General features: G+C 35.4%; 1 protein-coding gene across 1 annotated transcript in view; it reads right to left on the minus strand.

Moving 5' to 3' along the window:
- Positions 1 to 27,194, minus strand: part of LOC107951593 (uncharacterized) — a 67,926-nt gene that overhangs the window by 24,942 nt on the left and 15,790 nt on the right. Inside the window, exons 16-37 of the mRNA XM_016886689.2 lie at positions 20,143 to 20,238; positions 20,007 to 20,074; positions 15,587 to 15,707; positions 15,285 to 15,509; positions 14,928 to 15,155; positions 14,722 to 14,831; positions 14,470 to 14,566; positions 14,080 to 14,178; positions 13,849 to 13,989; positions 13,645 to 13,713; positions 12,405 to 12,866; positions 11,873 to 12,319; positions 11,652 to 11,765; positions 11,260 to 11,444; positions 11,008 to 11,116; positions 10,790 to 10,933; positions 10,343 to 10,618; positions 9,587 to 10,261; positions 9,171 to 9,383; positions 693 to 796; positions 302 to 597; positions 140 to 224 (exon numbers count right to left, since the gene is read on the minus strand). Of these exons, the coding sequence (XP_016742178.1) occupies positions 140 to 224; positions 302 to 597; positions 693 to 796; positions 9,171 to 9,383; positions 9,587 to 10,261; positions 10,343 to 10,618; positions 10,790 to 10,933; positions 11,008 to 11,116; positions 11,260 to 11,444; positions 11,652 to 11,765; positions 11,873 to 12,319; positions 12,405 to 12,866; positions 13,645 to 13,713; positions 13,849 to 13,989; positions 14,080 to 14,178; positions 14,470 to 14,566; positions 14,722 to 14,831; positions 14,928 to 15,155; positions 15,285 to 15,509; positions 15,587 to 15,707; positions 20,007 to 20,074; positions 20,143 to 20,238 (4,364 nt within the window). The remainder of the gene's footprint in view (positions 1 to 139; positions 225 to 301; positions 598 to 692; positions 797 to 9,170; positions 9,384 to 9,586; positions 10,262 to 10,342; positions 10,619 to 10,789; positions 10,934 to 11,007; positions 11,117 to 11,259; positions 11,445 to 11,651; positions 11,766 to 11,872; positions 12,320 to 12,404; positions 12,867 to 13,644; positions 13,714 to 13,848; positions 13,990 to 14,079; positions 14,179 to 14,469; positions 14,567 to 14,721; positions 14,832 to 14,927; positions 15,156 to 15,284; positions 15,510 to 15,586; positions 15,708 to 20,006; positions 20,075 to 20,142; positions 20,239 to 27,194) is intronic.

The following is a 27,194-nucleotide window of genomic DNA, read 5'->3' on the forward strand; positions in this document are numbered from 1 at the left end:
AATATAAATTATAGTTTAATAGATAATTAACCAAAATTACCAACCTAAAGCGAATTATAGTATGAAAGAATACAGAAACAAAGAAGCCTGAACTTCAAAGTCTTTAACCATAACTGGAACGTGGAAAATCATGTTTTACCTAGACGTAACACAATCTCCCAGTATAACATAGTTTGATGGAGCTTGTGGCCTCCAAATGGTGAGATTATTGTGAGACCCATTCTCTATGGACATGGAAAAAAAAAAGAATTAACAAAAATAGTGACATAAAGCATCACACTACAAATAATTTAAACAAAACCTTTAGGTGACACCCAAATCCTGTCGAAATTGATGCAGGGAGCCAGGGGACTTGCATTTCCAAATTGTAATGCTGCAGCAGCTTGATACTGAAGGTTAAGTAGAAGAGAAATGCCACCTAATGAAAGATGAATACAGATATCAGTTGAAATCAGAGAAATGTTGGTTTTCTCTTTAACGGAAGTATATCCCCCTGAAATATCCAGTGGATCCAGAATGATAAGACCAGAACCAGTCTCAACTGTCAGATCCTTCACCACGGTACGAATCCAGGTATCATTTTCCTTATATGCATACCTGTTCAAAATATAAACAATACACATTTAAATTATTCTCATCAACTGCTTGATTTTCATTAAAATAGCAATAACTAGATCTAGTGCCATTCTTACATGAAATTTAAGTCCATTTTTGCGCGCAAAAGTTTTTCACCATAAGATGAATCATCTAGATAGGACTTAGTACCATCAAAGAATGTGAACTCCAGAGAAACAACCTAACCACATATAAGTAAATTTAATCAGGTGCAGCAAAATGAGGAAAACAAAATGCAAGAAAGTTAAAGATGGATCCTAGTCAGCAAAGTAATATAACCATGTCAAAGAAAAACATCCAATTCAACTGTAAATGCATGATACTATCAGGACAAACCAGGGATAAACACTTGTGAACCTTATCTCAGAACGGCTTGCTAAGACATATGCATGCAAAGTGCAGGAATTACTACAAACCAACGAAACAACAGTTGTGAAACCGTATTTGAGAACTGTTTGATAATTCCCATGCATGCACAGTGCAAGAATTTCCATTCTGAGACATCTAGCAACAGCAAGGACAATAAAGTAAGGTCTCTAAACAAAGCTAAATGTTAAGGCTAGGTACACCAAGAGTTTATGAAAATGGGTACTTTCACAAACACAGAAAAATAGACATATGGTCAACAAAACTCCATACACCATATGAAAAAACAGAAAGGAGCTTTCTATAAGCCATGAATCTGGTAAATCAATTTATACACAATTCTAAAGAAGTTCATTTACAGGATACCTACCATGTATTACAATACTTGGAAGGCAATCCTGGTCAAGGAATCTAGTTCAAGAGGAGCACAGAGTGTTGAAATACATGTTGAAGTCCCATATAATTTGGGATATTTTTAAAGTTATTTAGGTAGATAAATTTTATAATAGTTAATAGAGATTTTTTAGGAATATTTTTTTTGTTTTTTATCTTTTAGTAGTTTACTAGAATAATGAAATTATTTTCCCAGTTATGTTGTGAGTCTTTTTATTATTATTTAAATTCAATTCTTTATTTAATAAAATGAGAACATTTTTATTGAAAATTCTTTTGAAAACTTTCATGATATCAGAGTTAGGTTAAATCTCCAGTAACACCATGCTTAAAATAACTTTCATTGGAAATAAGAGATCCAACAACCAAACGAAAGATAGAAAGTTTTGCCATCGGAGAGTGCAATAACTCAAGAGACAGAGGCGTCTCACCTCTCTTTTTAGTTGACATCTCACAAGCTGAATGACAAAAATTACCTTGAATGGTCGCAATCTGTAAAGCTAGCAATTGATGGGCGCGGCAAGCTAGGTCATTTAATTGGAGAAATCAAGCAACCACAAGTGGGCGATCCAATGATGGACACGTGGAGGTCAAAAAATTCTATGATAATTGTGTGGCTTATTAATTCCATGGAAGCATCCATAGGTAAATATTTTTTTTTCTCCTGATTGTTAAAGATGTTTGTGACGCTATGGAGGACACCTATTCAGATTTAGAAAACACTTCACAGATCTTTGAGCTAAAAATAAAACTCTAGAAGGCTAGGCAATGGAAAAAAGAGGTCACTTTTTATTATAACGAGATGATGTCTCTTTGGCAAGAACTAGACTAATATTATAATGACGAATGGGAGTGTCCTAGAGATAGTGTAAAAGCTATGAAAAAAAAAGAGAATGAGCGAGCTTATTATTTCTGGCTAGTTTAAATAAAGAATTTGATGAATTGAGATCTCGGATTCTGGGAAAAAAACCGTTTCCAACATTCCATGAGATTTTTTCTGAGGTTAGAAGAGAGGAGACTAGGAGAAAAGTAATATTAAGGTCAAGATTTAAGCTAACGACGATAATTCTGCTCTTGTGACTGTTAAAAATGATAATGATAGTGAAAAAAGAAAGAAACTTTGATGCGACCACTGTAAAAAAATATTGGCACACTCAAGAAATGTGTTGGAAGCTCTATGAAAAATCGACGAATAAGAGAAAGAGAGTGGCAATGGTCGTGGTTCACAATCTAGGGATAACAAAGCTTTCCAAACGACTAATGAAAATCATGAGCAGCAAAGTTTTCTAGAAGGGTCTCCATACACTAAGGAACAACTAGAGCATGAACAACTAGAGCATCTACACAAGTATTTTCAATCACCACAGTTTCGGATGAATTCTTCTATTCCTAACTCATCCAATAGTCCTTCTTGCTCTTTTGCCCAATTAGGTACTAGTTCTTCTATTTTTTTCAATGTGAAGTGTGACAGCCCTAAATTGACCCTAGTCGGAAAGTGGTTTCGGGACCACTAAACCGAGTCATAAAAATAATTGACCGTCATATTTGATGTTTATTATATGTATATATGCATGTGTGAAAATTTCATGTTTGAATTTTGTTAATTGTAAGTGAATTTTATTAAATAGGACTTATGTGAGAAAATTTAGAAATGTGCTAGGCTAATGTTAAGTGGCCCATTTATGCATGTTGCAAATAATTGTACTTGCATGTCAAATACCCCTTTTTTTGTAAGTGGTGGCCGGCCATGATGGTCACATATATATAATATGTACTAAATCTTAATTAAATGGCCATTATTTTATGCAAAGGAAAGGAAATAAATAAAAGAAATAATAAAAAAGAAAAGTAATGAAAACAAAGCTTGTATCCTTGGTTCTTCTTGGCCGATTGTAAAGAGGAAGTAGGGAGGGAGGCATTCGGTCATCCTAGGCTAATAGCAAGATAAGAAGTTTATATTAGTTCATGAAATTTTGGTTAATCTTGAGTAAGATATCAAGCTACTTTTGTAACCCATGTAGAAATTTTGATTTGTGTTATGGACTAGGGCTTTCGGCTATGGTATTTGACAATGGTGAATTTTGTTGTTCCATGTTAAATTTAGATGAGCAAAGATAGATGAGTGTTTGAACTATACAAATAATCATATGTGAGCAATGGGTGCTAAAGGGAAAGGAATCGACTACCTTATTATGTACCAAGGCCGAATGTGTACTTGATAAAGGAGGGGTTGTTATTAAACATTAGGTTATGTCCCTAGTGAATGGATGAATTGATAACCATTGTGTATGAAGATTTGTTTTACTATGTTTTTGTTAGCAAGATGAGGAACGAGTTAAGATGGTCTTGGTGTAGTTGCCGAATTTGAATTAGGAAGTTATTGAGTAATGTTTGTACCTTAAGTGATAGAATAGAGTGAATGCTTGGAATGTGATATGTGTGAATTATATGTTAAATTAAGGTTTGCTAAGCTAGCTATTAAGGTGAAATGCAAATGTTAGTATTTGATTTGGTAATAATCTGCTTGGGGACAGCAGCAGTAAGGTGATTTTGGAAAATCGCCATAATTTGTAGGAGTTGAGTTAGAAGCTGAATAAATCATGTCATTAAAGCTTGAAGAGTCTAGTTTCTTACAAAAGAAACTATAAAAACAAAAGAGTTACCGATCTTGAGATATTTGAAATATTGTGGGGCTGAGTCAAAATGACTACTAGATTCCCTGTTCTGTTTGTATAAAATCAGTATAAATTGTACAAAAATGACCCTAAGATAAAATTTATATGTTTAGACTCCTTAATGAGTTTAGTTTCAAATGAAAGAAAAGAGAGCATATTTTGAATTCTGTACAATGAGAAATTTGATTCGTAGCGAAGAGTAGTCAGTTTAGTCAAACAGTGAAACAAGGTGAACTTTAAGAAAAATCTGGTATTGTTGGGCTAAACTAAAAATTTTGAAAATTTTATGGATAATAGATAAATGAGTCTTCTGTCAAGAAAAATTTACGGCAATTGATTTGGAGTTTCGTAGCTCTAGTTATAAAAACTTTAGTGACTGTTGCTCAGGAAGTCAGCTTATAGGGAAATTGTAATTATATTGTAAACATTAATGAAAATTTGCTAATGAATTATTTATTGATTTTTATAAAGCTTACTATAATCTATATGTGTGAAAGTCGAATCTATATGTATTATATTCTGAAAGTAATACTTGAATAGTCGATTAATGACTAGTTTAAAATTTGTTGAACTTAAGCTCAAGAGTAAAGGGGGACTAAATCCGATAAAGGGAAGGAAAAATAATTGAATAGCCGTTGAAATCGTTCGAAAACATTCGAGGTAAGTTTTCGAGTAATGGAACTTAGATTATAATTCTATTAGATCATGTTATATACCAAATCAAAACCATGCTCTTTGTATGTGGTTATTGAGCCGAAAATGGTAATGGTAGATAAGTGTCTTGTGTCTGAGTTCTAGTAATGAAAACGAAATAAAGATGTGTTATGATTTGTGGACATATGTGCATGATTATTCGGATGATAACCGGACTAAGATCCGAAGGCATTTGTGCGAGTTGCTATACCCGGGCTATGTCCCGAAGGCATTTATGCTAGTGATTATATCCGGGCTAAGACCCGAAGGCATTTGTGCGAGTTGCTATATCCGGGCTAAGACCCGAGGGCATTTGTGCGAGTTGTTATATCCAGCTAAATCCCGAAGATACTTGGGTTTGGAAGTGAGCAATCTTGCTGTAATAATTTCAATTAATACGCTCATAAAATCCAAATGATAAGGTATGTTTCGTATATGCATCGGAAAAGTCGATTCGTTTTAAATAGTATTCGTTCAATTGATTAACGAACTTTCGGCCTTTAGTTAGGTTTGATACCTTGTGTATGAATATGTTGATTGAAGCGTGAAGTAAGTATGATTATGAGAATGTGCATATATGAAGTTTTTCATTTAGCCATATGAATGTTATACTTTAGTCAAAACTAATTTCATTACTCAAACTTACTAAGCATTAAATGCTTATTCCGTTGCTTTGATTCTCTGTTTTATAGATTTTGCTCGTCAGCTATCGGACTCGGGATTGTCCAAGTCGAAGTCGTTCACACTATCGAAGCCCTTTTGGTACTCTTTTAGTTGAACTCTGATAATGGCATGTATAGGACTACCCTTTGTTGTTAATCAAGTACCTTTTGGTAATGTATGTGTGTCTAGCATTGCGAAAATGGCTCGTATAATTTGAGTATGGCATTAAAATCATTTTGTGTTTATGTATATATACATGGTTTTATGATGTGGTTATGGAGTGGTATGGAAATGTTGGGTAAATGATCAGCCATTGGAATGGCTAAATATGATCATATATGGTCCTATGTATGTCAAAATTTCTAATTGATCATGGAAAACTATGAAATAGGTAAAACTTACCTTGAGATCAGATGCTGACGGCAGCAGTAGGGTGAATTTTAAAATTCACTAAAAATAGTAGAAATGGAATTAAATAAGGAATAAATTATGTAATCGAAGCGTGATGAGTCTATTTTCATATGAAAGAAACGAGACGGCCATATGAGCCGTATTTTATGAGATGTTTAAGTTATTGTGAAACAGGGCCAGAGCGTTTTCTGGATCCCCTATTCCGACTTTAGAAATTCACCATAAATTAATCAGAGACAATTAGAGGTCATGCCTTATATGTATAGATTCCCTTTTGAGTCTAGTTTTGTTAGAAACAAATGGTATAAGTATTGAAGCTCTGTACAGGGAGATATCTAAGTCGTAGTGCATGAAGGTCAGAGTAGTCGAACCCTGAAACAGGGGTGACTTTAACTAATAAATTGTACTAATTGGCCCGACCAAAAATTCTAGAAAAAAATCTGTAGATGGATATATGAGTCTAGTTTCGGGGAAAATTTACGGAATTGGATTTCGACTTTCGGAACTCAAGTTATGAATTTTTAAGTAACTGGTACGCAGATTGGCAGCTTGTCTGGGAAATTTTAATGTAAGTTGCTTGAAGTCCGTTAACACCTCGTGTTCGACTCCGGCAACGGTCTCGGGTACGGGGTGTTACATGAAGCTTTGTAAAACAAACACATGGATCGTTGATTCTGGAATTAGTGATCACATGACTAATAGTCATTTTCTTTTCTCAACTTGCATACCTTGTGCAGGAAACTGATCTACCGTAAGATACATCAAATTAGGCTTTTTAATACACTTGAGGAACTTATTTTCAAGAAATTTAAATGTCCTTTATATGTTTTTATGATTTTTAGTTTTGTTGTTAGTAAATTATTTTTATTAGTTTTAAGCCATTTTTAGACCCAAATTGGCCAATCATGCTATAGAGAACCTAACAAGTTGATTGAGTGGTGTAAGGAGTTAATGGTGGTCTGAATGTGAAGAAAATATCACTCAGAAGGGGGATATCACGATATCAGAGCACAGAAGTCGTGATACCCCTAACAGTGCTGAAATGAAGAGAATCGAGACCAACTACAGTGATATCGTGATACCGAATAATGGTATCGCGATACTGAGACATCCCAGAACCACTCATTTCAAGATTGTTGTGGGTATCGTGATATCCACAATTTTATGTCCAACAAGCTTAAGCCTATTTTTCACTTAAAGGAAAAATAATTATTGTTAGGTTAAATGTTAGTAGGCTATAAATACAACTTTATAAGCCTTTCATTTTAGATTTTGTTGGCTGATAGTTTCCTTTAGTTTTCAATAGTTATAGGGTTAGGTTTTCTTTTCATTTTTAGAGTAGGTTTTTTCTTTTCTTTTTAGGTTAGATTTTAATTTTGTTGTTTATTTTCTTCCTTATTGTTAAAGATTTTGTAAACAAGGATGGACAAATTCTTGAGCTTCAATGGAAATTCATCAATTAAATGAGCATTTTCTTAAACTCTTTGCTTTTATTTTATACTTACCCAATATGTTTGATAAAATGCTTGTTTGAAATTTGAGTTTGAATGTTTGCTAAATTTGTTGGATGGTTAATTGTTTGATTTTTTGTTAGCTTAATTTGATGTCTATTCTTAATTGATTGGTTATTCTATTATATCAAAATGCTTAATATACTAGAATTGACGCATCTAGCGGAAAACCTAAATAGACGAGATTGAAAGGAGAATTTATCCTTAGATAGTTCGATATAACCGTGCCGAGTAGTGAGACTGAGAGGTTATTTATATGCCTAGGTGAGATAAACAGGTAATCTTAGGTGGTATATTTTAGTCTAGGATGAAACCGAGAGGAGATTCTTAACTAAGAGTAACAAACAATATAATTGGTATAAGTCCATTAGTTAAATTATCACTCAACTAATTAATCGACCATCATTTAATTATTTACATTATCTAAAACATTAGGAAGAAAGTTTAGCTTGATTAGTTTAATTTTAGTTTATAAATAATTTTAATTAGATTTGCACTAATAATTTTCGACTTGATTAGATTAATAATTGTTTAACTTGTAATTAACTTGATAAACACATTTATCCACTTGACAATCCTTTGGGTTCGATCTTTAGGATACTCGAGTGTCCTATTAATACTAAAAATATTACAACTGACACTGTGCGCTTCCAGTTAAAACTGTACTTTAAAATTGTTTGTTTTAGGCGCACACGTAATCAGCGATTAGAAATCTTGTGACTTGGTGAAGCAAAAAAAAAAGTGTTGTAGTAAGAAGTAGTGTAGAGGCTGAGTTTAAATCAATGACTCTAAGAAATTTGTGAAATGATGTGGTTAAATAGAATTATGGAAGAGCTGAGGAAACCAATAACTTCACCAGTGAAGTTGTACTGTAATAGCAAAGCTTTCACTAACATTACTCACAACTCAATCTAGCATGATAGAACTAAACATGTTGAGATTGATAAATACTTCATCTAGGAGAAGATTCAAAAAGGTCAAGTGTGCATGTCGTTTGTTCCTTCAAAATAACAGATTGCTGACATACTCATCAAAGGGCTATCTAAGACAAGCTTTGATTTTCTTCTAAGCAAGTTGGGCATGATTGATATATATGCACCAACTTGAGGAAGGGTGTTCACATACGTGTTGAAGCCCCATATATTTTGGGATATTTTTTAAGTTATTTTGGTAGATAAATCTTAGAATAATTAATTGAGATTTTGTACGAATATTTTTCATATTTTTAGTAGTTTATTAGAATAAGGGAATTATTTTCCCAATTATGTTGTGAGTCTTTTTTCTATTTAAATTCAGTTCTTTACTTAATAAAATGATAACGGTTTTATTGAAAACTCTCCTGAAAACTTCACAGAGATAGTGCTAAAAGGATACACATATGTTGATTATGCCATTTCGATGGTTGATAGAAGGTCCACCTCAGGTTACTGCATTTTCTTGGCGATAATCTTGTGACTTGAGGAGCAAAGAACAAAATGTGGTGGCAAGGTCTAGTGCTGAAGTAGAATTCTTAGAAATGGCACAAGGAACCTATAAATTGTTGTGGTTAAAGATTATCTTAAAAGACTTGAAGATTAAGTGGTAAGGACCACTGAGGCTTTACTGTTATATTAAGTCTGCAATAGGCATCACAAACAACCCATTGCAACATGATAGAACAAAAAGCAATGAACTAGACAAACACTTCATAAAGGAGAAACTGGATAGTGCAACTTGAGGATGTTCTCACAAAAGGACTCAACAGTTCAACAATTGAAGCAAACAACTATAAGTTTTTTTTAAAGGTATCGGGTTTAAAGGAATATTTAATGTAGGGAACAACTATTAATGGAATTATACCTACCTGTGCTTCAAAAGTGAAACTCGGTGCAACATTTGGGCCATCTTGTAAACATGAAGTCTTTGGGGTGCTTGTTAACTCCATATTCTCTTCAAGCTTCTCCTCATCATTGGAACTTAAATTATCCATCAACGATATGTCAACATCATCTTCTGGTGACACTGAGTAGCTGCTATCATTGCTCAGGTATGTATACTTTCTCAAAAGAGAACCATTCTGATGAATGAAGAAATTTGGAAAAAGAATAAAAAGTGAAAAAGATAGCATATACAATCATAAATTATTTTAAAAAAAAGTAGATATTCAATCATTAATGTCAAGTTTCTGATCAACACAGACATCAAAGATAAACTTGCTCTTTAAAGAAAGTAGTTGAAAGATTTGACATAGTTAAATACAAAGTGAAGCAGTAGCAATACCTCAATTTTTACATTGACAAATCGCAACCTCTTACCACACCCAATGATCACAATAGGACAAAATTGTGCAGGGTGTGACTCCGTTGCTTCATTCTCGTTACTTAAGACAATAGTCTTTCCACAACCATCGTATGTAAACTCATCAATGCCATGGGTATCAGCAACCAACTGTCTACTCCGTGACAAGTGCACAACATCTTCATTCTGTTTATAAATACTACTAGAAAGTATGATGCTATTGTTTCTACTAATTGGATCATTCTTGGGGTTCATTGTTTCTTCCCTTCCAGTTATTGCCCCCAATGATGGCACAAAAAACTCACCTAAAGCAAGAAGAAAGTCCGGTACAACAAGCACTCGAGGTTGCTGAAATCGAAGCACATATGTTTGGGATGACAATCGCCATCTACAATCTGTCAAGAACATTGTAGAAATCGGTACATCCAAGTCAATACCAGCTTCAGAGTTCACTCTGCTAGAGCTACTCTTGTTTAAGAAGCAAGGAAAGTTTCCAGTGGAAGCTTGTTTGGGCACATCAGCAGATGATCCAAGCATGAGCCGCATTTCAGGCTTCGTATTGGCACGGATATCAAGAACCGAAAAAGTTGGAATAGTCACATAGAGATCTGTTTCTGACAATGAAGTCATCCGATATGATACCCAGAGACCTTCTAGCTAAAAAAGCAAGAAAGAGTAAGAGTAAGTCAAGGCATACAACACTTAAAACAGTAATAATTAGTAAATATCAATACTCACAGCTATTCGAGCTAAAGGTGATTCCTCATGTATGCCGTTACACAACTCCAATAGTGCATAATTGACTTCAACTGCTAGAATGGTTACACTACGAGATAAAAGCATCTGACTATTCAAGTTGACCTTATCAACCAATAGCCTCATTGTATCTTTAGAACCAGATTTGCTACCACGGAAACTTGGAGGGAGGCTAGGGGCTTCATTCAAATTCATAGTTATGCAATCCCGAATAACATCATATTCTTTATTAGACATTACACCATGCAAAAAACCAATCTGCAAACAACATCAAAAGGACTTAACTGAAGAATTATAAATAACTGCTAAAAAGGAAGGTGCTCTAATAAAGGGGAGCAGCCACTAAAACACACTAAAAAAAAAAAAAAAACAAAGAAGAACAAAAGATTTAGTATAGAACAAAAAAATCATTTCAAGTTCAAAGATCACCTTAACTTCCAAAGAAAATGTTGGGACTTTTTTAAAAACATCCCTCAAACTTCGTCGAACATAAACATCAAGTCCTCTGCTTTCACGAATCAATGGTTTACCAATACAACCATCAATTCCCACAAACATGTTTACTCCAAGAAACTGCAAATTTAAGACGGTTATAATCATAGCTCAATGGTTAAATATGTGGTACTATATATTTATAAGCTATGTACCTCAGCATGAAGAATATCAAGACGAACAGCTGAAGGGTCTTTTTCAGGAAATCCATGCCAGCTTATTTTATTTCTGACCTTCAGAAGACCCACATCAAGTTGAACGAACCTGTCATATGGAAATACATTAGTAATGTTCACCCCAAAATATCATAAAATCCTGGAGAGTTTAGTTTCTACTAAAAGGGACCAAAAACAGTTGAGTGTTCTGTTCAGCTTTGCAAGTCTAAGATAATGGAGAATTAAACATACTCATTGCTCGTTGAATTCCTAGGAACTATAATTATTGGAGTGTCCAATGTAAGATCCAGCTTCAAAGCAGCAGCCCCATCAATTTCAGATTTCTGAATTAACCACTCAAAATCGCCAACTTTATCAACAAGTTTTATTACTTCTTCTGTATGTGGGGTAGCAAGCTCCATGAAGTAAACTGTTATCTGCCAAACCAAGTTTCTTGAAATTTATAGACCAAATATGAAACATTGTGATAAAAACAAGATAAAGTAGAATAGTGTATGAATAAATGAACAGCTAAATTTTGACTATTTGTGAAAGTGAACTTCAATTGTTAAATGTTAAGGTTTAACCATAATAGCATGATGCTAATGCTAAAACTGCACAGTTTAAACTGTATCCCATCATACCTCCTGAACAAACCTATAAAGAAAAACAATTCGAACAGCAGAAAGTCGCCCACACAAGCGGTAATTGTACCCTTCATAATCATCATCTCCAGCACTGAAAGAATTAAATTTAAACTGGAAGGAGGAAAATGTGAAGTAAGCAAGCATGCATGAATACAATAAAAAGTAACCTAAATGACTCAAATGCTAATAAACATATATCAAGGCTCAAAAAAATGTACCTTTATAAGGGATTCAACTCCTGGATTTCGTATATCACATAGCCAACCTAACCAATTATCTGTTCCAAGTGTCATATCCCGGAGTCTCATATTTCCCAATGTGCCTTCAATTGAGAGGGATGCTGGATGGACCTTCAGATCTAACAGGAAACTTTCTTGCACAAATATTGCCAGTTGAGATCCATCCTCCTTGTTAAGAAACACAGTGACACTATCAATATCCATGTTCAAATAAAATACGACACGAGCTTTATCGTATCCCAGCAACCCTTCAATACAACCACTTTCTTCAGCCTTTTCTTTGTCCATCTTGTCCTTTGAAGTTCCATTTGCATCAGTAACACTTGTTTTATTACCGACAGAACCTAGGTCGAAGCCAAAACCAATCAAAGCAACAAGTGTGGGTCTGTTACAAAAAAATTCCAGCTTGGACATGCGAATACTCATCTGAAATGAACAAATTAGCTGCCAAATTAACATAAATTCAATCAATCAAACTGAACTGGATGTCAATGATGCTCATTCTATATACCTTTGAGTCTATACCATCATAAACGGGTGATCCAGAACCCTTCTTTGAGAAGGTAACAGATACAAAGTCCAAATCTTCACCACCTTGAGCATCATAAAATATCTCTCCAGAAAGTCCCTTTCCTTGTGCCAGATCTTGTTCATCAATTAAAACTTCATCAGACTCGAATCTGTAGGCATCCACCATATCCATATAATGTGAAAGAGAATCAGAGTTAGTTGAAGATACAAATTCGGACAGAGCATCTTTAAAAGTATCATCATCATCTTGGTGCACCCCGGACATCTCATCTCCGTTCAGATCACAAGTTTGATTAGATTCAAGTGAACTGTCATATTTCAGCACAGAGCAGGCTAAATAATGTGGATTGCCGGACAGACGACCTTGAAGCTCATCCTTAATTTTCAATGAATGCAACTTTGTCTTAAGCACAAGCTCACTTGTCGAACTAATCATTTTAACCTGTTAAAAGATATTGCTGAATAGGTAATAGCGACATATAGACCAATTTGTAATGTACATGCACAAATATTCTATTTATTCGAGAACATTGAAATATAATTTGTAGAGCAGAAAAAGTACATCAGCATATTTATTGGAGAATGCCGAAAGAAATAACAAACTACCTGCCTATTTGCCGTGGCCAAGGTCTATTTTTAGGGCATACAGGAAATTAATGGTATTCAATTTACTTAAAACATCTAGTTAAGGTTATAGTGATTTCTGACCTGATTAACCTTGTATAGAAATCATATGAAAGTATCTTTTTCTGATCCCACGAGTGGAATATGACAATGCATATAAGCACCTTATTAAGGACAATCTTCAACCATTAAGGGGGAAAATAACACTGATATCTAAGTGGGACTGAACCTGCAATCTCAACTTAAACAACTCTATCACAAGGTCTTTCACCTACGATGGGATAAGACAGAATTTGCATTTTTTTTTTTGGCTTAAATAATATGTGTGACTGATTTATGAAGAAAACTTGTTTTACAAGATACATATCTCTATTCCAGAAGGCCAAAGGAACGGCAAAAAGAGCATATTCCTATTAGAAATTAGTGGAAAAAAGATAGATTGCCCTTTTCAAGTCCTAAAATAAAGGAACAAATTCAAAAAGTTTAAGTTGGACTTGAGTTAAAATGTCTCAGCTCTAGTTTCTAATAACAATTCCACACTGGAGTACTTTATACCGCCATAAAATAGCACCAAATAGCAAAAGAAAGTCACAAACCTTTCCGCCACTAGCAAGAAGCTCAATAATCAGTTGCTCTTCTAGTTTCTCAGCAAAACCCTCGCCTGTCTGCAATATGATTGCTCATTCAGTAGCTATAATAACAGTATTACAAAAAGACATTGGCTAATACCTAGAACTTAGTTCTGGTGAGAAGTCACCAATTAACCATCAGAGCATTTAAGAAATTGTACAACCACTAACCTCCCCATAAATGCATAACTTTGTCTCCACAACTGCCCCATTAATAACTAGATCAGCAGCTTTTGAATTTCTTGTTTGAGGATCATCAGATTCACTTATGCCATCAGTTGTTTCTCCAAGTACATCAACCAATGGAGGAGCCTACATGAATAAAAAGTCCAAGAAATAAGCACCTATAAGAAAAAAAAAAAAAGAAGCAAAGAACTAAAAGGAAGACTAATATCATCATACAGAAGCTTGGTACGTGGCTTGTATAAGTCCTCTCAACCAAGTCACCTTCTCTTCCTCCCCTTGGAATTCAATAACCCAGGTACCTGAAGACTCCAAAGCCTGGAAAAAATATTCATATTTTAATAATGAAAGCGAACCAAAAATTTAGTCTATAAAGACATAAGATCCTAAAGCATAGGCATAATAGAATACTTTAACCCAAGTACCTAGGTTTATCAGTCAAAGCAATACACTTTCATACAGGTGTTTTAATTAAAATATTTCAAGAATTAGAATAAACCAGGTACTTTGAGACAACCAAGTACAAATGAGAGATGAGATTTTTCTGGTTCAGTTTAATAAAACATGTAGTGAAAAACCATTTCTTTGCTCACAAGTTCAGTTGCTCACTTTCTGAGTGTCCATCCCTCTTGGGCTCACAGCAATACAAAATGGAGAACCACCAATATTTGTTGATGGAACCTCATGCACCTGCCTTCCAGCCATGCTGTAGGATTCCAAAATGAAAATTTAGATTAAAAGTTGCTAAAAATGCCATAATGCTATCAAATAAAATGGGAAAACCAATTAACTTTAAAAAAGATTGAGAAATAATAACCAACTAGCCAAGGAACAAAAGCAAAGACAAGGAAAGCTACAAACCTCAAGTACCGCAGATGATTCTGGGATTTTTCAGAATCCAAAACATAAAGATAGTATCCAGACAACACAATAAAACAGGGCTGCCATGAAGCAACAGAGTTTCCAATACCCTGAACCAACAAAGTCAATTATAGACAAAATCAGGTGCAAATAGAAGGCAAGTAGGAACCATAGAACTAGGTTTTACAATGGAGTTAATGGCCAACCCGCCAAACTAGGATTTTAGCATCAGTAGCGAGATCTGAAACAGTCCAGGGAGCCACTCCAACTTGGAAATCGACAACACCAGGCTGAACACAGGGATCCATAGCAAAGGACAATATGTTCAACAGTTCCATAAGTCTGCAGTATCTTGCAGGTGAAAAGTGAATGCCAAGATTTGGCACTTGCACAGACACACGTGTTGATGGGAAACTAGGGTGAGGAATCTTAATCTGCAATACGATACACAAGCATAACTTAAATAAGTTCTCATTTTAGAACTTCAATATGAAGCTTATCTAGTGATAGGTGTTGGTGTTACTTGATGCAAAAAAAAAAAAAAAAAAAGCACACACACATACTTGATCCACAATTACTGCCATTCCACACCTATCAATAAGAGAATAGAAATTGTCAACCTTCTCCAACCTAGGAGACATCACCATTGATTGAACACTAGAACTTTCTTTCATCAAACTGCAGTCCTGGCAATCAGAACCACAATCTCTGAAAAAGGCAGCAATATCCCTTCCTGATATGTAGAAATGAGAATAGATATCCTGCCTCTGTTCATCAGACTGACTCTCCTGCCATGATGGTTAAATATGTAAGCAAAGAAAAGTAATTAATGGAAATTTGAGAGAAAATTAGCTAATACACATACCATGGTATGCAAAGTAAAATGACCAAAATCCAAAAGAAAATGGCTGTCACATTTGAAAGAGCTACGTGCCCTTAGAGGAATCCTAACTTTTGGAGCATCAAGATCAATGTCCAGAGCAAATCTGAGAAACCAAGCAGAAAAGTAAATAATCTTTAGAAAGTGTCAATGCTTTTCTCTGTACTTAAAACACGGCAAACATTAAAATCCAGTGTTGCAATAGTTACCCAAAGTTATTTAGCAAGGTAACAATCAATACTAACATGTATAAATTTTATGCTCCACATAACATCGACTAAAAATCAAGAAAACACTATTTTTTGCAAACTAATAAAGTATACATTGCTCTGAAACATAAATTTGATAACTTACTCTTCACAACAATAATTGACAAAAATTACGAAAAAGTGTTCCTACGTCTTCATGTTTGAAAGTGTTATAGATTCTTAGGCTTAATTCTAGGATTTTATTTTATTTTCTTCCCTTATTTAGGCTATATAGACTTGTATATAAATATGCTAACTCCAGAGATGAATACAAGTAATCTTTCATTAGTCTACTCTTGTATATGTTCTCTTATTTGCTTCCGTTAACATGGTATCAAAGCTAGCGCACTCGATATTTTGAACTCATGTTTCGTCAGCCTAAAACGCGATACATTTGGGATTCTTTTTGAAGGTCTTGATAGTGGGTATGCACTGCTGGCACACGGAGGAGTGCGGGGTCTCCTTGATGGTTTTAGAAATTTCGGTGACGAGAAGAGTAACGTGTGAAGCACACGCGCCACCACAAAGGTTGCGCTCCAATGTCATGCGCCGGCACATGTGGCACCGCCTGGTCACTAGATTTTGGATCCGACGCCGACTTTTGGTTCCAATCCAATCCTAGTGGTCGAAAGTCTGATTGAGGGTGATTTCGAGGATGTGTTGGGTTTTGAACTGTTTTGGCACTATATGGGTACTGTTCACAGTTGGGAACTATTTGGTTGTTGTTTTGGCACTGTTTCAATACTATTTTGGTACTGTTTTGGCACTGTTTTGGGCTCTTCTTCTCAAATTTTCTTTTTTGTGCTGAAATTAGTCAAGAAGATTGATTAATAGTTTGTAATCTTCTTTTTGTGAGATTTGTTGCTTCTCGTCATATCATGAGTCACTTTGCTTCCTTTGTAGATTTAGGTATATCTAATAAATAATTTATTTTTTCTTTATCCAAATGAATCATTAATTCAGGAGCTATAGATCATATGACAGGTAATTCCAACCTTTTTCTCTAACTTTCAATCACATGATTTACCTTCTCCTATTACTATTACTAATAGATCCACCCATAAAATTGTTGATTTTGGAAGAATTAATCTAACTTCATCTATCATCTTATCATCGGTATTAAATTTACCTAACCTTGCCTTTAATTTAATCTTTTGTCACTAAGGTTGATCTAAAATCCTTAATTGTATTTCTGGAATATTCTTACCTTCAGAAGGGGTATGGGGGTTACAATCCAGACCTCAACAAATATTTGATGTCTATCGATGTTGCATTCTAAGAACAAAAAACATTCTTTTCAGAAGAGACGCCTTCAAATTTTTCGAAATAGGAGGAAGATGATTGTTAATTTACACTATTACTAATCAACGAAGGAATTCTAATTCTCCAGCTCCTGCTTTTGACAAGCCACTGATCACTCAAGTTTATTCCAAACGAAAAGAGACTCATGATATCTTATACCAATGCCTTCATCATCAGATCCAACCCTATACCAGTGTCTTCATCATCTAATTCAACTCCAAGTGACTTTGACCTTCTCATTGCTCGTAAAAGTAAACATCCATGTGTCCATCCTATTTATAATTTTGTTTCATACAACCATTTTTCTACTTTTTGCTCTTTAATTGCATCCTTAGATTCCATTTCTATTCCTAAGATAGTTCGAGAGGTTGAGTCATCCTGGTTGGCAGGATGCGATGTTGGAGAAAATCCATGCATTAAAACAAAAATGGTACTCGGAACCTAGTGGATTTACCTGTTGATAAACAACTATTGGTTGCAAATAGGTATTTACTTTTAAGGTTAATCCAGATGGCTCAGTGGCTAGACATAAAGCTAGATTAGTTGCAAAAGGATATGCTCAAACTTATGGAGTGGATTATTCAAATACTTTCTCTCCTATGGCAAAACTCACCCCTATTCGTCTATTCATCTCACTAGCCGTTTCTCATTATTGGCCTTTACACCAATTAGATATCAAGAAAGCATGGAGATCTCTAAGAAGAAAACTATATGGAGCAATCACCTGGGTTTTTTACTCGGGGGGGTATGGAAAGGACTGTCATCTAAAGAAATTCCTTTACGGATTGAAACAAAGCTCTCGTGCCTGGTTTGGAAAATTTAGCGAGGTAGTTCAGTAGTTTGGATTGAAGAAAAGTATTTGAAATCATAAGGTGTTTTATAAACGATATGAGGCTAGAGTTATTCTTATTTTAGCATATGTTGATGATATATTATTACAGGAGATGATGTAGGGATCTCTTCTCTAGTCTTTTTTGCCTACCAGGTTCCACACGAGAGACTTGGGTCAATTGAAGAATTTTTGGGGATAGGAATCACAAGAAGCAAGAAGGAAATTTGTCTCAGAGAAAGTATGTTCTTGATCTACTAGCAAAGAATGAAAAGTTGGTTGCTAAACTTTGTAATACTTCAGTGGTTCCTAATGTGCATCTTACAAAAGATAATCCTAAGAGGTATAGGAGGATAGTTGGGAAATTAAACTACTGTACTCGTTTGGATATCGCTTTTGTTGTGAGTATTGTTAGCTAGTTTATGTTTGCACCCATAGTCAAACACTGGATAGCCCTAGAGCAGATTATAAGTTTCGAAGTTACTTGAAAGGAGCTCCTGGATGCGGCATATTATACAACAATCAAGGGCATACCAGTATCGAGTGTTTTGCAAATGTTGATTGGATCAGATCTAAGATAGATAGAAGGTCTATTACCGGTATTGTGTTTCTGTTGGGGGAAACTTAGGGTTAGTTTTAGCAATGCTTCTAAGAAGCACTTTTAGGACAAAAAGTGCTTTTGATAGAAGATCAAATTTTCTGCTTTTGCGTTTGGCCAATTTTTGGCGTTTGAAAAACGCTTTTTCTCTCAAAAACATTTTTTGTCCCAAAAGTGCTTCTTAGAAACATTGCTAAACTAGGCCTTAGTATCATGGAACAAGAAACAAAATGTATCTTGATCTAGTGCAAAATTGGAATACAAGGCTATGGCACAGTCCAAGTGTGAAATTATGTGAATACGACATCTATTAATTGAAATTGGGTTGGAGTACTTGTTACCAGTAAAGTTGTTTTGCGATAATCAAACAGCACTTCACATTGCCTCAAATCTAGTTTATCATGAAAGAACTAAATACATCAATGTTGATTGTCACTTTTTTCGAGAGATATTTGGACAATTCAAACTACATGGGTTATGTGAAGATAGGAGAACTTGCTGATTTGTTCACAAAGACAGTAAATGAGAATTGAGTTGACTATCTATGTAACAAGCTATGCATGATCAAATATCTATGTTCCAACATGAGGGGGAGTGTTAACAGATTCTTAGACTTAATTCTAGGATTTTATTTTATTTTCTTTCCTTATTTAGACTATATAGACTTGTTTATAAAAATGCTAACTCTGGAGATGAAATACAAGTAACTTTTCATCAGTCTACTTGTGTATATGTTCTCTTCTTTGCTTCCGTTAACAGAAAGAAAAATATACCAAAATTTAATCCAAGCCCATCGCGGAGGAAAAACAGCAAAGGTATGCAAAAAAAAAAAAAAAAACAGGGAAAGCAACAGTTTAGCTCCTTTTCATTAGCAGGGCTAGTTTTTACATATTCTTTTTTTTTTGTGTGTGTGTGTCAAGCTGTGAACTTACAGCGACGAGGACATCTTTCCACTTTAAATACCAAAAAATTTTCAGTAGATATAATGCAACATTGCAAAACCTTGCATCAGAGTTGATATTCCCCTCAATCATATGAAATTTACATAACTTCATCTAAACTATGTAATGGACTACAATTTCTATAATAAGGCCAAGCTATCAATAACTTAGCTAATTTCATCTCATTCTGTCTCAATTTATGCCAATCAACAACTGACAGATGCCAACATTTATAGTCTTTCATCTACTACTCATCCACAGTTATGCATTCTTAATAAAAACCATTTCATAGACATGTTTCTTGAATTCAAGCCCTTTGCATCAGATTGCATTAGTTGCCTTATGCCCATTGTATATCATCAAATTGAAATGTCAAACGAGACAAAAAACATAAACATAATATATCTTAGTAAAAATGCACAAATATTAAAATGATCAAACATATGGAGATGAATTACACAAACAAAAGTAGAAACAAACATTTAACCTGCTTTGCTCCTCAAGCACTGTTTGAAACTGTTCATGTGCTCGACGAGTCACTTTTTCAATTTTCGTCTGCAATTGGTTTTAAATAAAATTAGCATAAAGGATCATAGAGGATATACTCATATTAATGTCATTACCTGCAATTTAGTAGCAGTTTCCAATGTAACAGTTGGACTAACTGCATTACTCCTCTGCACAAACTCAAGAAAGCGATCACAACTTTCCTTCAAAACCTTTAAAGCCATAATAGCCATAATAATTTATTAAACCCTATCTACTTACAGATGATAAAACTAAGTAAAAGAGGATAGAGCAAGTAAACAAAGCCCCCCTTACCAAATGCATTTACAATTATAGTGTAGATAATGCATTATCTCAAAAAGCATCAATTTGCTTAATTACTAGGACGAGACAAATCACCATAAAATAAACATCAAAGGGGGCAAACATAAAATGAAACAAATTTAGCCACCCCAAGCTCATATCTTAAACTAAAAGGAAACAATCTCAATTTTAAAGCGTTGAGAATATTTGATTATTTGATAGCATTGAAAAGCAAATCTTTAGATATTACAGTAGATTTTTAGAGATACTAATTAGAACTTTTCTTTTCTTAATTGATTCGATGTACATATTTCTAAGAAATACATACTTTTGAAAGAGTGTTTCCTCGATACATTATAGTATTTATCTCTAATTTCAGCATGGTAACAGTTTTTTTATCCTGTTTTGGAGATTTTTTTTATTTTAAAATTTGTTCCAAAAACCCTAGAAACAAAACAATTGATACTTTCCACCCTAGCCTTATTTTTTTCTCACCGCCCTTACCATTGGAGTCAAAATCCACTCGCCGGCGTAACCCTAGACTCTGGTAACTAGAAAACCCGCGTGTGGGCCTCACGTGCCGTGCGTGGACTTCACCTTCTACAGCCGTATTTTTTCTAATGTCGTCGCTATGCTCTCTACTCTCTTCTAATCATTCTTCTCTAAGTGGTGGTGTTTTTTGGCTAAATTTTTTTTGGATCTCTTTTGTGTTCTTTTTTGGTATTTTCTTTCCTCTAATTTTTCAAGCAATTTTTATTTTTTTGGTCTTAGTTGTTTTTCCAGTCTTATATCTAAGGACGAGAAGCTCGTGATTCCAACCGATAATCCCTCATTGTAAATTAGCCTTGTGAAGCTTGATGGACATGATTACCTTACTTGGTCAAGGTCCTGCTTGTCGTTTATCAAGGCTCATGGCTTGCAGGGATACATCACCGATACAACGTTGAAACCCAAACTCACTGATTCAACATTTAGTCAGTGGGATTCAATGAATTCTCTTGTTATGACATGACTTATCAACTCTATGCAACCCAATATTTTCAAAATGCATTTGCTACTTGACACTGCGAAAAAAATTTGGGATACTACTACTCTCACCTACTCTCGTGTTGGGAATGATGTGCAAATTTTTTAGATTTGTAATAAGGTCCATGGTACAAAACAGGGGGAGCTAAAGATTTCTCAATATTTTGCTGAATTAAATGGGTTATGGCAGAAACTTGATTATTATCAAAATTTCCAGGCCTCTTGTACCAATGATACCGAAAAATTTTAGAATATGGTGGAAGAGGAGTGCGTTTTTTATTTCTTGGCTGGATTGAATATTGAGCATTATTAGATTCGAGTTCAAGTTCTTGGCAAAACTTCATTCCCTTCTCTTCATGAGGCATACTCTTATGTACAACAAGAGGAGAGTCGTCGTGTTGTTATGCTCTATAATCCACCTCTTGAGAAAGTTGGTCTCATTGCTAACCAGGATGGTTCATCGGGTGGTAAGTTTGACAAGGATCACTTAACGTGTGACTACTATGGTAAGCCTCAGCACACTAAAGATTCATGCTGGAAGTTGCATGGTTGCCCCACTCGAGGTTGTGGTGGAAAACGAGGGTAATTCTCAGCCTCAGGCACATTTGTCAGACTCTATGACAACAATGGACAAGTCTACTTCTGTTGGGAATTTTACCTCAATTAGACTCTACCTCAATTGTCAAGTCTAATCATGCGAAATCAGGTACTATTTTAAATGCTCCATCTAGTTCGAAATCTTAGATTATTGATTCCGGTGCGAATAGACATATGACAGGGTCAAACAAAAGCTTAGTTAGCTATACTACTTATCCATCTAAAGATAGTGTACAAATAGTCGATGGCTCCCTTACCTCCGTCTCTGGAACAGGTTCTATTGTTTGTACTCCCAATCTCACTTTATCCTCTGCCCTCTATGTTCCTAAATTCCCGGTTAACCTCTTATATGTTATACTATCACTAAAGTCTTAAATTGTAAACTTGAATTCTTTCTCGATCACTATGTCTTTCAGAACCTCCAAACAGGGAAGACGATTGGTAATGGTAGATTGTGTGATGACTTATATCTTCTAAAATGACCACCTAGTATATCTCAAGCCTTATTTGGAGAAAATAAAGATGTCAATCGTGAGATAATTCAGTGGCATAGGCGGTTAGGACATCCATCATTTACTGTTCTTGCCAAGATGTTTCCTACTTTGTTATCGAGATTTCAGTTAGACTATTTAGTTTGTAATGCCTGTGAGTTTGCTAAGCATACAAGAAACAGTTATCATTTACGTAATAATAGTACTATTCCTTTTGAGATTATTCATTCGAATGTTTGGGGCACTACTCACCTTAATTTGTTATTTGGTAATTGTTGGTTTGTTACATTTATTGACTGTTGCATTTGAATGACATGGGTTTTTTTTATTAAAGTCCAAAAGTGATGTTTTCTCGTGTTTCTGTTCCTTTCATAAATTGATTGCTACTCAGTTTGATGCTAAGGTTAAAATTTTGCAAACTGATAATGAAACTGAATATAACTTTAATGATTATTTAGAATCATATGAGATTTTGCATCAGACCAATTGTCCAGGTACAAGTGTCATGGGTTGTGTATGGGAGCCCACAACCATGACGACTATTACAAACTTGTACGATCCATCATATTCGAAGGAGATCATTTGACCTAATCGGACTAGTCTGTTGCTTGGAAATATTGAAAGCGCATCTTCGATGCTTGACAAATATGGAAGGTGATCTTCAAAGATATGTGATCCTCGACATTAAATGTAATCTTTAAAAGATACGATTCTGTAATCTTAGAGATTTGATATCTAGATAGCTTTTAATCTTAGCCATTGATGTACTTTGATTTGTACTGTTGATTTTGAGGAGGCTCAGCTATAAATAGAGGTCTCTACCCCTCATTGTAATTCATTCAGTTATTAATAGAATTTTGAAAGTATTCACTCAAACCTTTCTCTCAAATGTTCTTATTTTTCTGTGGCTTTTGTTCATCTTTCAAATTTGTTCTTACTTCGTTCTTCTGTTGTTCTTCGTGGGTGCCTTAGAGGAGTTTTGTTGAATCCTCAATCGTTGCGAGTTAGGCTGACTTAGGCGCTTTTGAGCGAAGAAACTGCCTAAGGCTGCACGGATTGCTTGTGAAAACTCTAAGTTCGTGACAATTGGTATCAGAGCTAGCATTCAAAGGCACCGTTGAAAGATGTCAAAAGAAGTTCCTGAGAATGTTGAGGGAATGGAGACCTGTGAGAGGGCTAGAAAAGCTAGTCGTTCGAGGGATATACTGTAGATTTTGGAGGATCGATTCGTCACTCTCGAGGAATCCATAGGAGATACCAAGGAGAGGATTGATGATGTTGATGATAAGCTAATTGATGGGTTGCAATCCATGCAGGAGCAGCTCAAAGAGTATGTATCGGACTATGTTAGAAAGCTGACTGGTAGAGATGATGCCATTGAGGCTATGATGACAGCCTTAAAAGAGGAGATTGCGGAGCTCAAGGGTGAACTCACGGGCAATGGAGGGTTTGTTGCTGTCGCACCCAAGCCTGGTGTGGATGTTCCCAAGCCCAATGAGTTCAAGGGAACAAGGTCCCTAAGAGATGTAGACAATTTTCTGTGGGGAGTCGAGCAATACTTCCGTGCCAAAGTCATCATAAATGATGCCACTAAGGTAATTACTACTGCTATGTATCTTACTGACGTTGCTTTGTTGTGGTGGCGTCATAGGTCCACCGATGTAAGACGTGTCGTTTGGCTAACGACAAAGTAATGTTGATCATATGATCTTTATAAAACATCACAAGAGTGAGATTATTCTCCTTATAGTTTATGTTGATGACATAATTATGATGAGAGATGATAGGGAAGAAATGGCCCAACTTAAGAAGCAATTGGTTCAGGAATTCGAAATTAAAAACTTAGGAAAGTTACACTATTTCCTTGGAATAGAAGTGGCCAAATCAAAAGAGGGAATCTTTATTTCCAAAGAAAGTACGTCTTAGATTTTCTGACAGAAACTGGCATGTTCGGTTGCAAAGCAGCAGAATCGCTTATTGAGAGTAATCATAAATTACAAGTAAGGATTGGTGAAATGGTGGATAAAGGGAGATATCAAAGATTTATCGGATATTTATTTATCTCGCTCATACTCGACCTGATATAGTTTATGCCGTTAGTTTGGTAAGCCAGTTTATACATGACCCTCGCGAAGCTCATATGCTGGCAGTATTGCGAATTTTGTGCTATTTGAAGTCTACATCAGGCAAAGATATTCTCTTCTCCAAAAATAGTCATGTATAGAAGTATTTACAGATGCAAATTGGGCTAGCTCTCTTGGTGGCAGACGGTCTATAACAGGTTATTGTACTCTTGTGGGAGGAAACTTAGTCACTTGAAGGAGTAAGAAACAAAGTGTTGTGGCTCGACCAAGTGCAGAGACTGAATATAAGGCCATGACTCAAAGTATTTGTGAGCTTTTATGGCTGTAAAAGGTATTGGAAGAGCTAAGTATTGGAAGAGCTAAAGTTGTTAAATAAAAATGGATCAACCTTGTAATGTGACAACAATGCGGCCATCAGCATAGCTCAAAATCCAGTGCAGCACGATAGAACCAAGCACATCGAAATAGATCGTTATTTTATCAAGGAAAAAGTAAGCAGTGGTGCTTTAAGTCTATCTTATCTAGCATTTGAAAAACAGTTGGCTGATGTTTTTACTAAAGGACTCAAATTTAAGACTTGTCATAATCTTCTGTGCAAGCTGGGCATGTGAGACATCTATGCACCAACTTGAGAGGAAGTGTTGATAATCTTTGATTATTTGATAGCATTGAATAACATATCTTTACATATTACAACAGATTTTTAGAGATATTAATTAGAAATCTTCTTTCTTTAATTAATTCAATGCTTCATGAATATATAGTTGTAAATATTTTTAAGAAATACATACTTTTGAAAGAGTGTTTCCTTAATACATTAAAGTATTTATCTCTAATTTCATCATAAAGCTCATATCTTAAATTAAAAGGAAACAAATTAAGTCAGTTGTGTTCTAATGCCTCAGAAAAATTCTCTACTGATATGGGAGAGAGATTTCAAAGTCAGAGATCACATGATTAGTTCTGTAACACCTTGAATTTTGGGGTTAGAAGTTTTGAGCTTTGTGGTTAGGGTCAGTGAGTAGGTTGTACTATTGTATTTAGTTGCGCATTTAAGTGATAGAATGAGTCTGCTGGTCTGGTGGTTGGTAGTGTACTCGTGTGCCTTTGGGTCCCGGGTTCAAGTCCTCAGAGTGTTTTGAGGGACTATTTTCGTTTTATTTTAAAGGTTTAGATAATTGTTTTCTTTACTTAGTGTTTATTTTATTATTTTTATTATTTCTCTTTTCTTTCTTTCTGGACGTTCTCCTCTTTCCCTTTTTTTTGTTCTTTCTTTTTTTAAAACGGTTGTGTTGTGGTTTCCAGAGAGCTTTGGTTTCTTAGTCATCGAGTCAGATTCTGAACGTCTCTGATCGCGAATCAGATGTGGGTTCAAACTCTTCAATTTCAATTTGTTTTCTCGATTGGGTGGAACTTGACATGTTCTAAGTGTTTTGGTTAATGTGTGGTAGGTTTCGCTCCTAAATTTCGTAAAACTTAGTTTTCTATGGCATATTTCTGATGTATTAGAGTTTAGGGGCGTTTGGTGTATAAATTCACGGTTTGCAGAATGTTTCGAGTTGGTTTCAGGACCATATGGGCGACCACGTGGGCGTGTGTTAATTCACACGGCCGTGTGGAATTGAAGATTAGGGTTTTTGGACGAAAATTCATGCTATACAGCTGTGTGGTTGATTTGGGGAAATTACTCAATTTCACACGGCCGTGTCTCATGGGTAAACGGGCGTGTGTGTTTGGGAATTATGGTTTTAGTGATTTGATGTCACACAGTCGTGTGGCTAATTTGGGGATTTAGGAATCCCATACGAGCGTGTGTTTTGGACACACGGTCGTGTTTGGTGGGCACATGGGCGTGTGAGACCCTCACACAGCCGTGTTTGCCCTGTACTCTATTTTAGCACAAATGGACAAAGAGTTACACGACCTGTTCACACGGCCATGTCCCTAGCTCATAAGGGCGTATGCCTCAACCACACGGCCGTGTGCCTCCTCCTACACGGGCATGTTGACCCTCACACAGCCTAGGCTTTTCCACACGGCCAGAGCACACAGTCGTACGACCCTAAGTCACCAATTTTAGTTCTGTGTATGTTTTTGATCTGAAAATGTGTCTGCGTTTCAATATTTGACTAGGGTTTAGTGAGGGTAGTTAAGACTTTGATCTGAGCTTCGACTTATGTGTTATTTGTGACTGTTGTGTGAGATATCTAATTCTGAACTCGGTTAGTTGGGTATGTGCATGTCTATTTCTATCTGACTGTCTGCCGATGTGTTCATTGTTTCTGTGAGGTTGTAAGCATACATGCACTTGCATAAAGTAATTTTTGAGTTGGTTGTGAAGAAAAGGAAGACTGATTCTGATGTGATCTGGCAGTTTAACTGCAACTTATCGGTATAGCGATTTACTGCACTGTACCGCATTTATGTCAGCTTTGCTGCATACTATTATCTGATCTGACAGTTTAAACTGCAACATGTCTATATAGCGGTTTACCGCAATGCACTGTACTGCATATACACCAGCTTTGCTGCGTATTATTATCTGAGTGGCTTAGTCCACATACATGGTGTGTAGGGTTTGATGGGCCCTTCGAGGTCCTTTATGGTGTGTTTGGTTGGTGAGCTTAAACAGCTCTTTTGAGTGTGATCAGGGGATAGAGAGGTGTG

This window comes from Gossypium hirsutum, chromosome A02 (assembly GCF_007990345.1).
Source record: "Gossypium hirsutum isolate 1008001.06 chromosome A02, Gossypium_hirsutum_v2.1, whole genome shotgun sequence".
NCBI classification, from domain to species: Eukaryota; Viridiplantae; Streptophyta; class Magnoliopsida; order Malvales; family Malvaceae; genus Gossypium; species Gossypium hirsutum.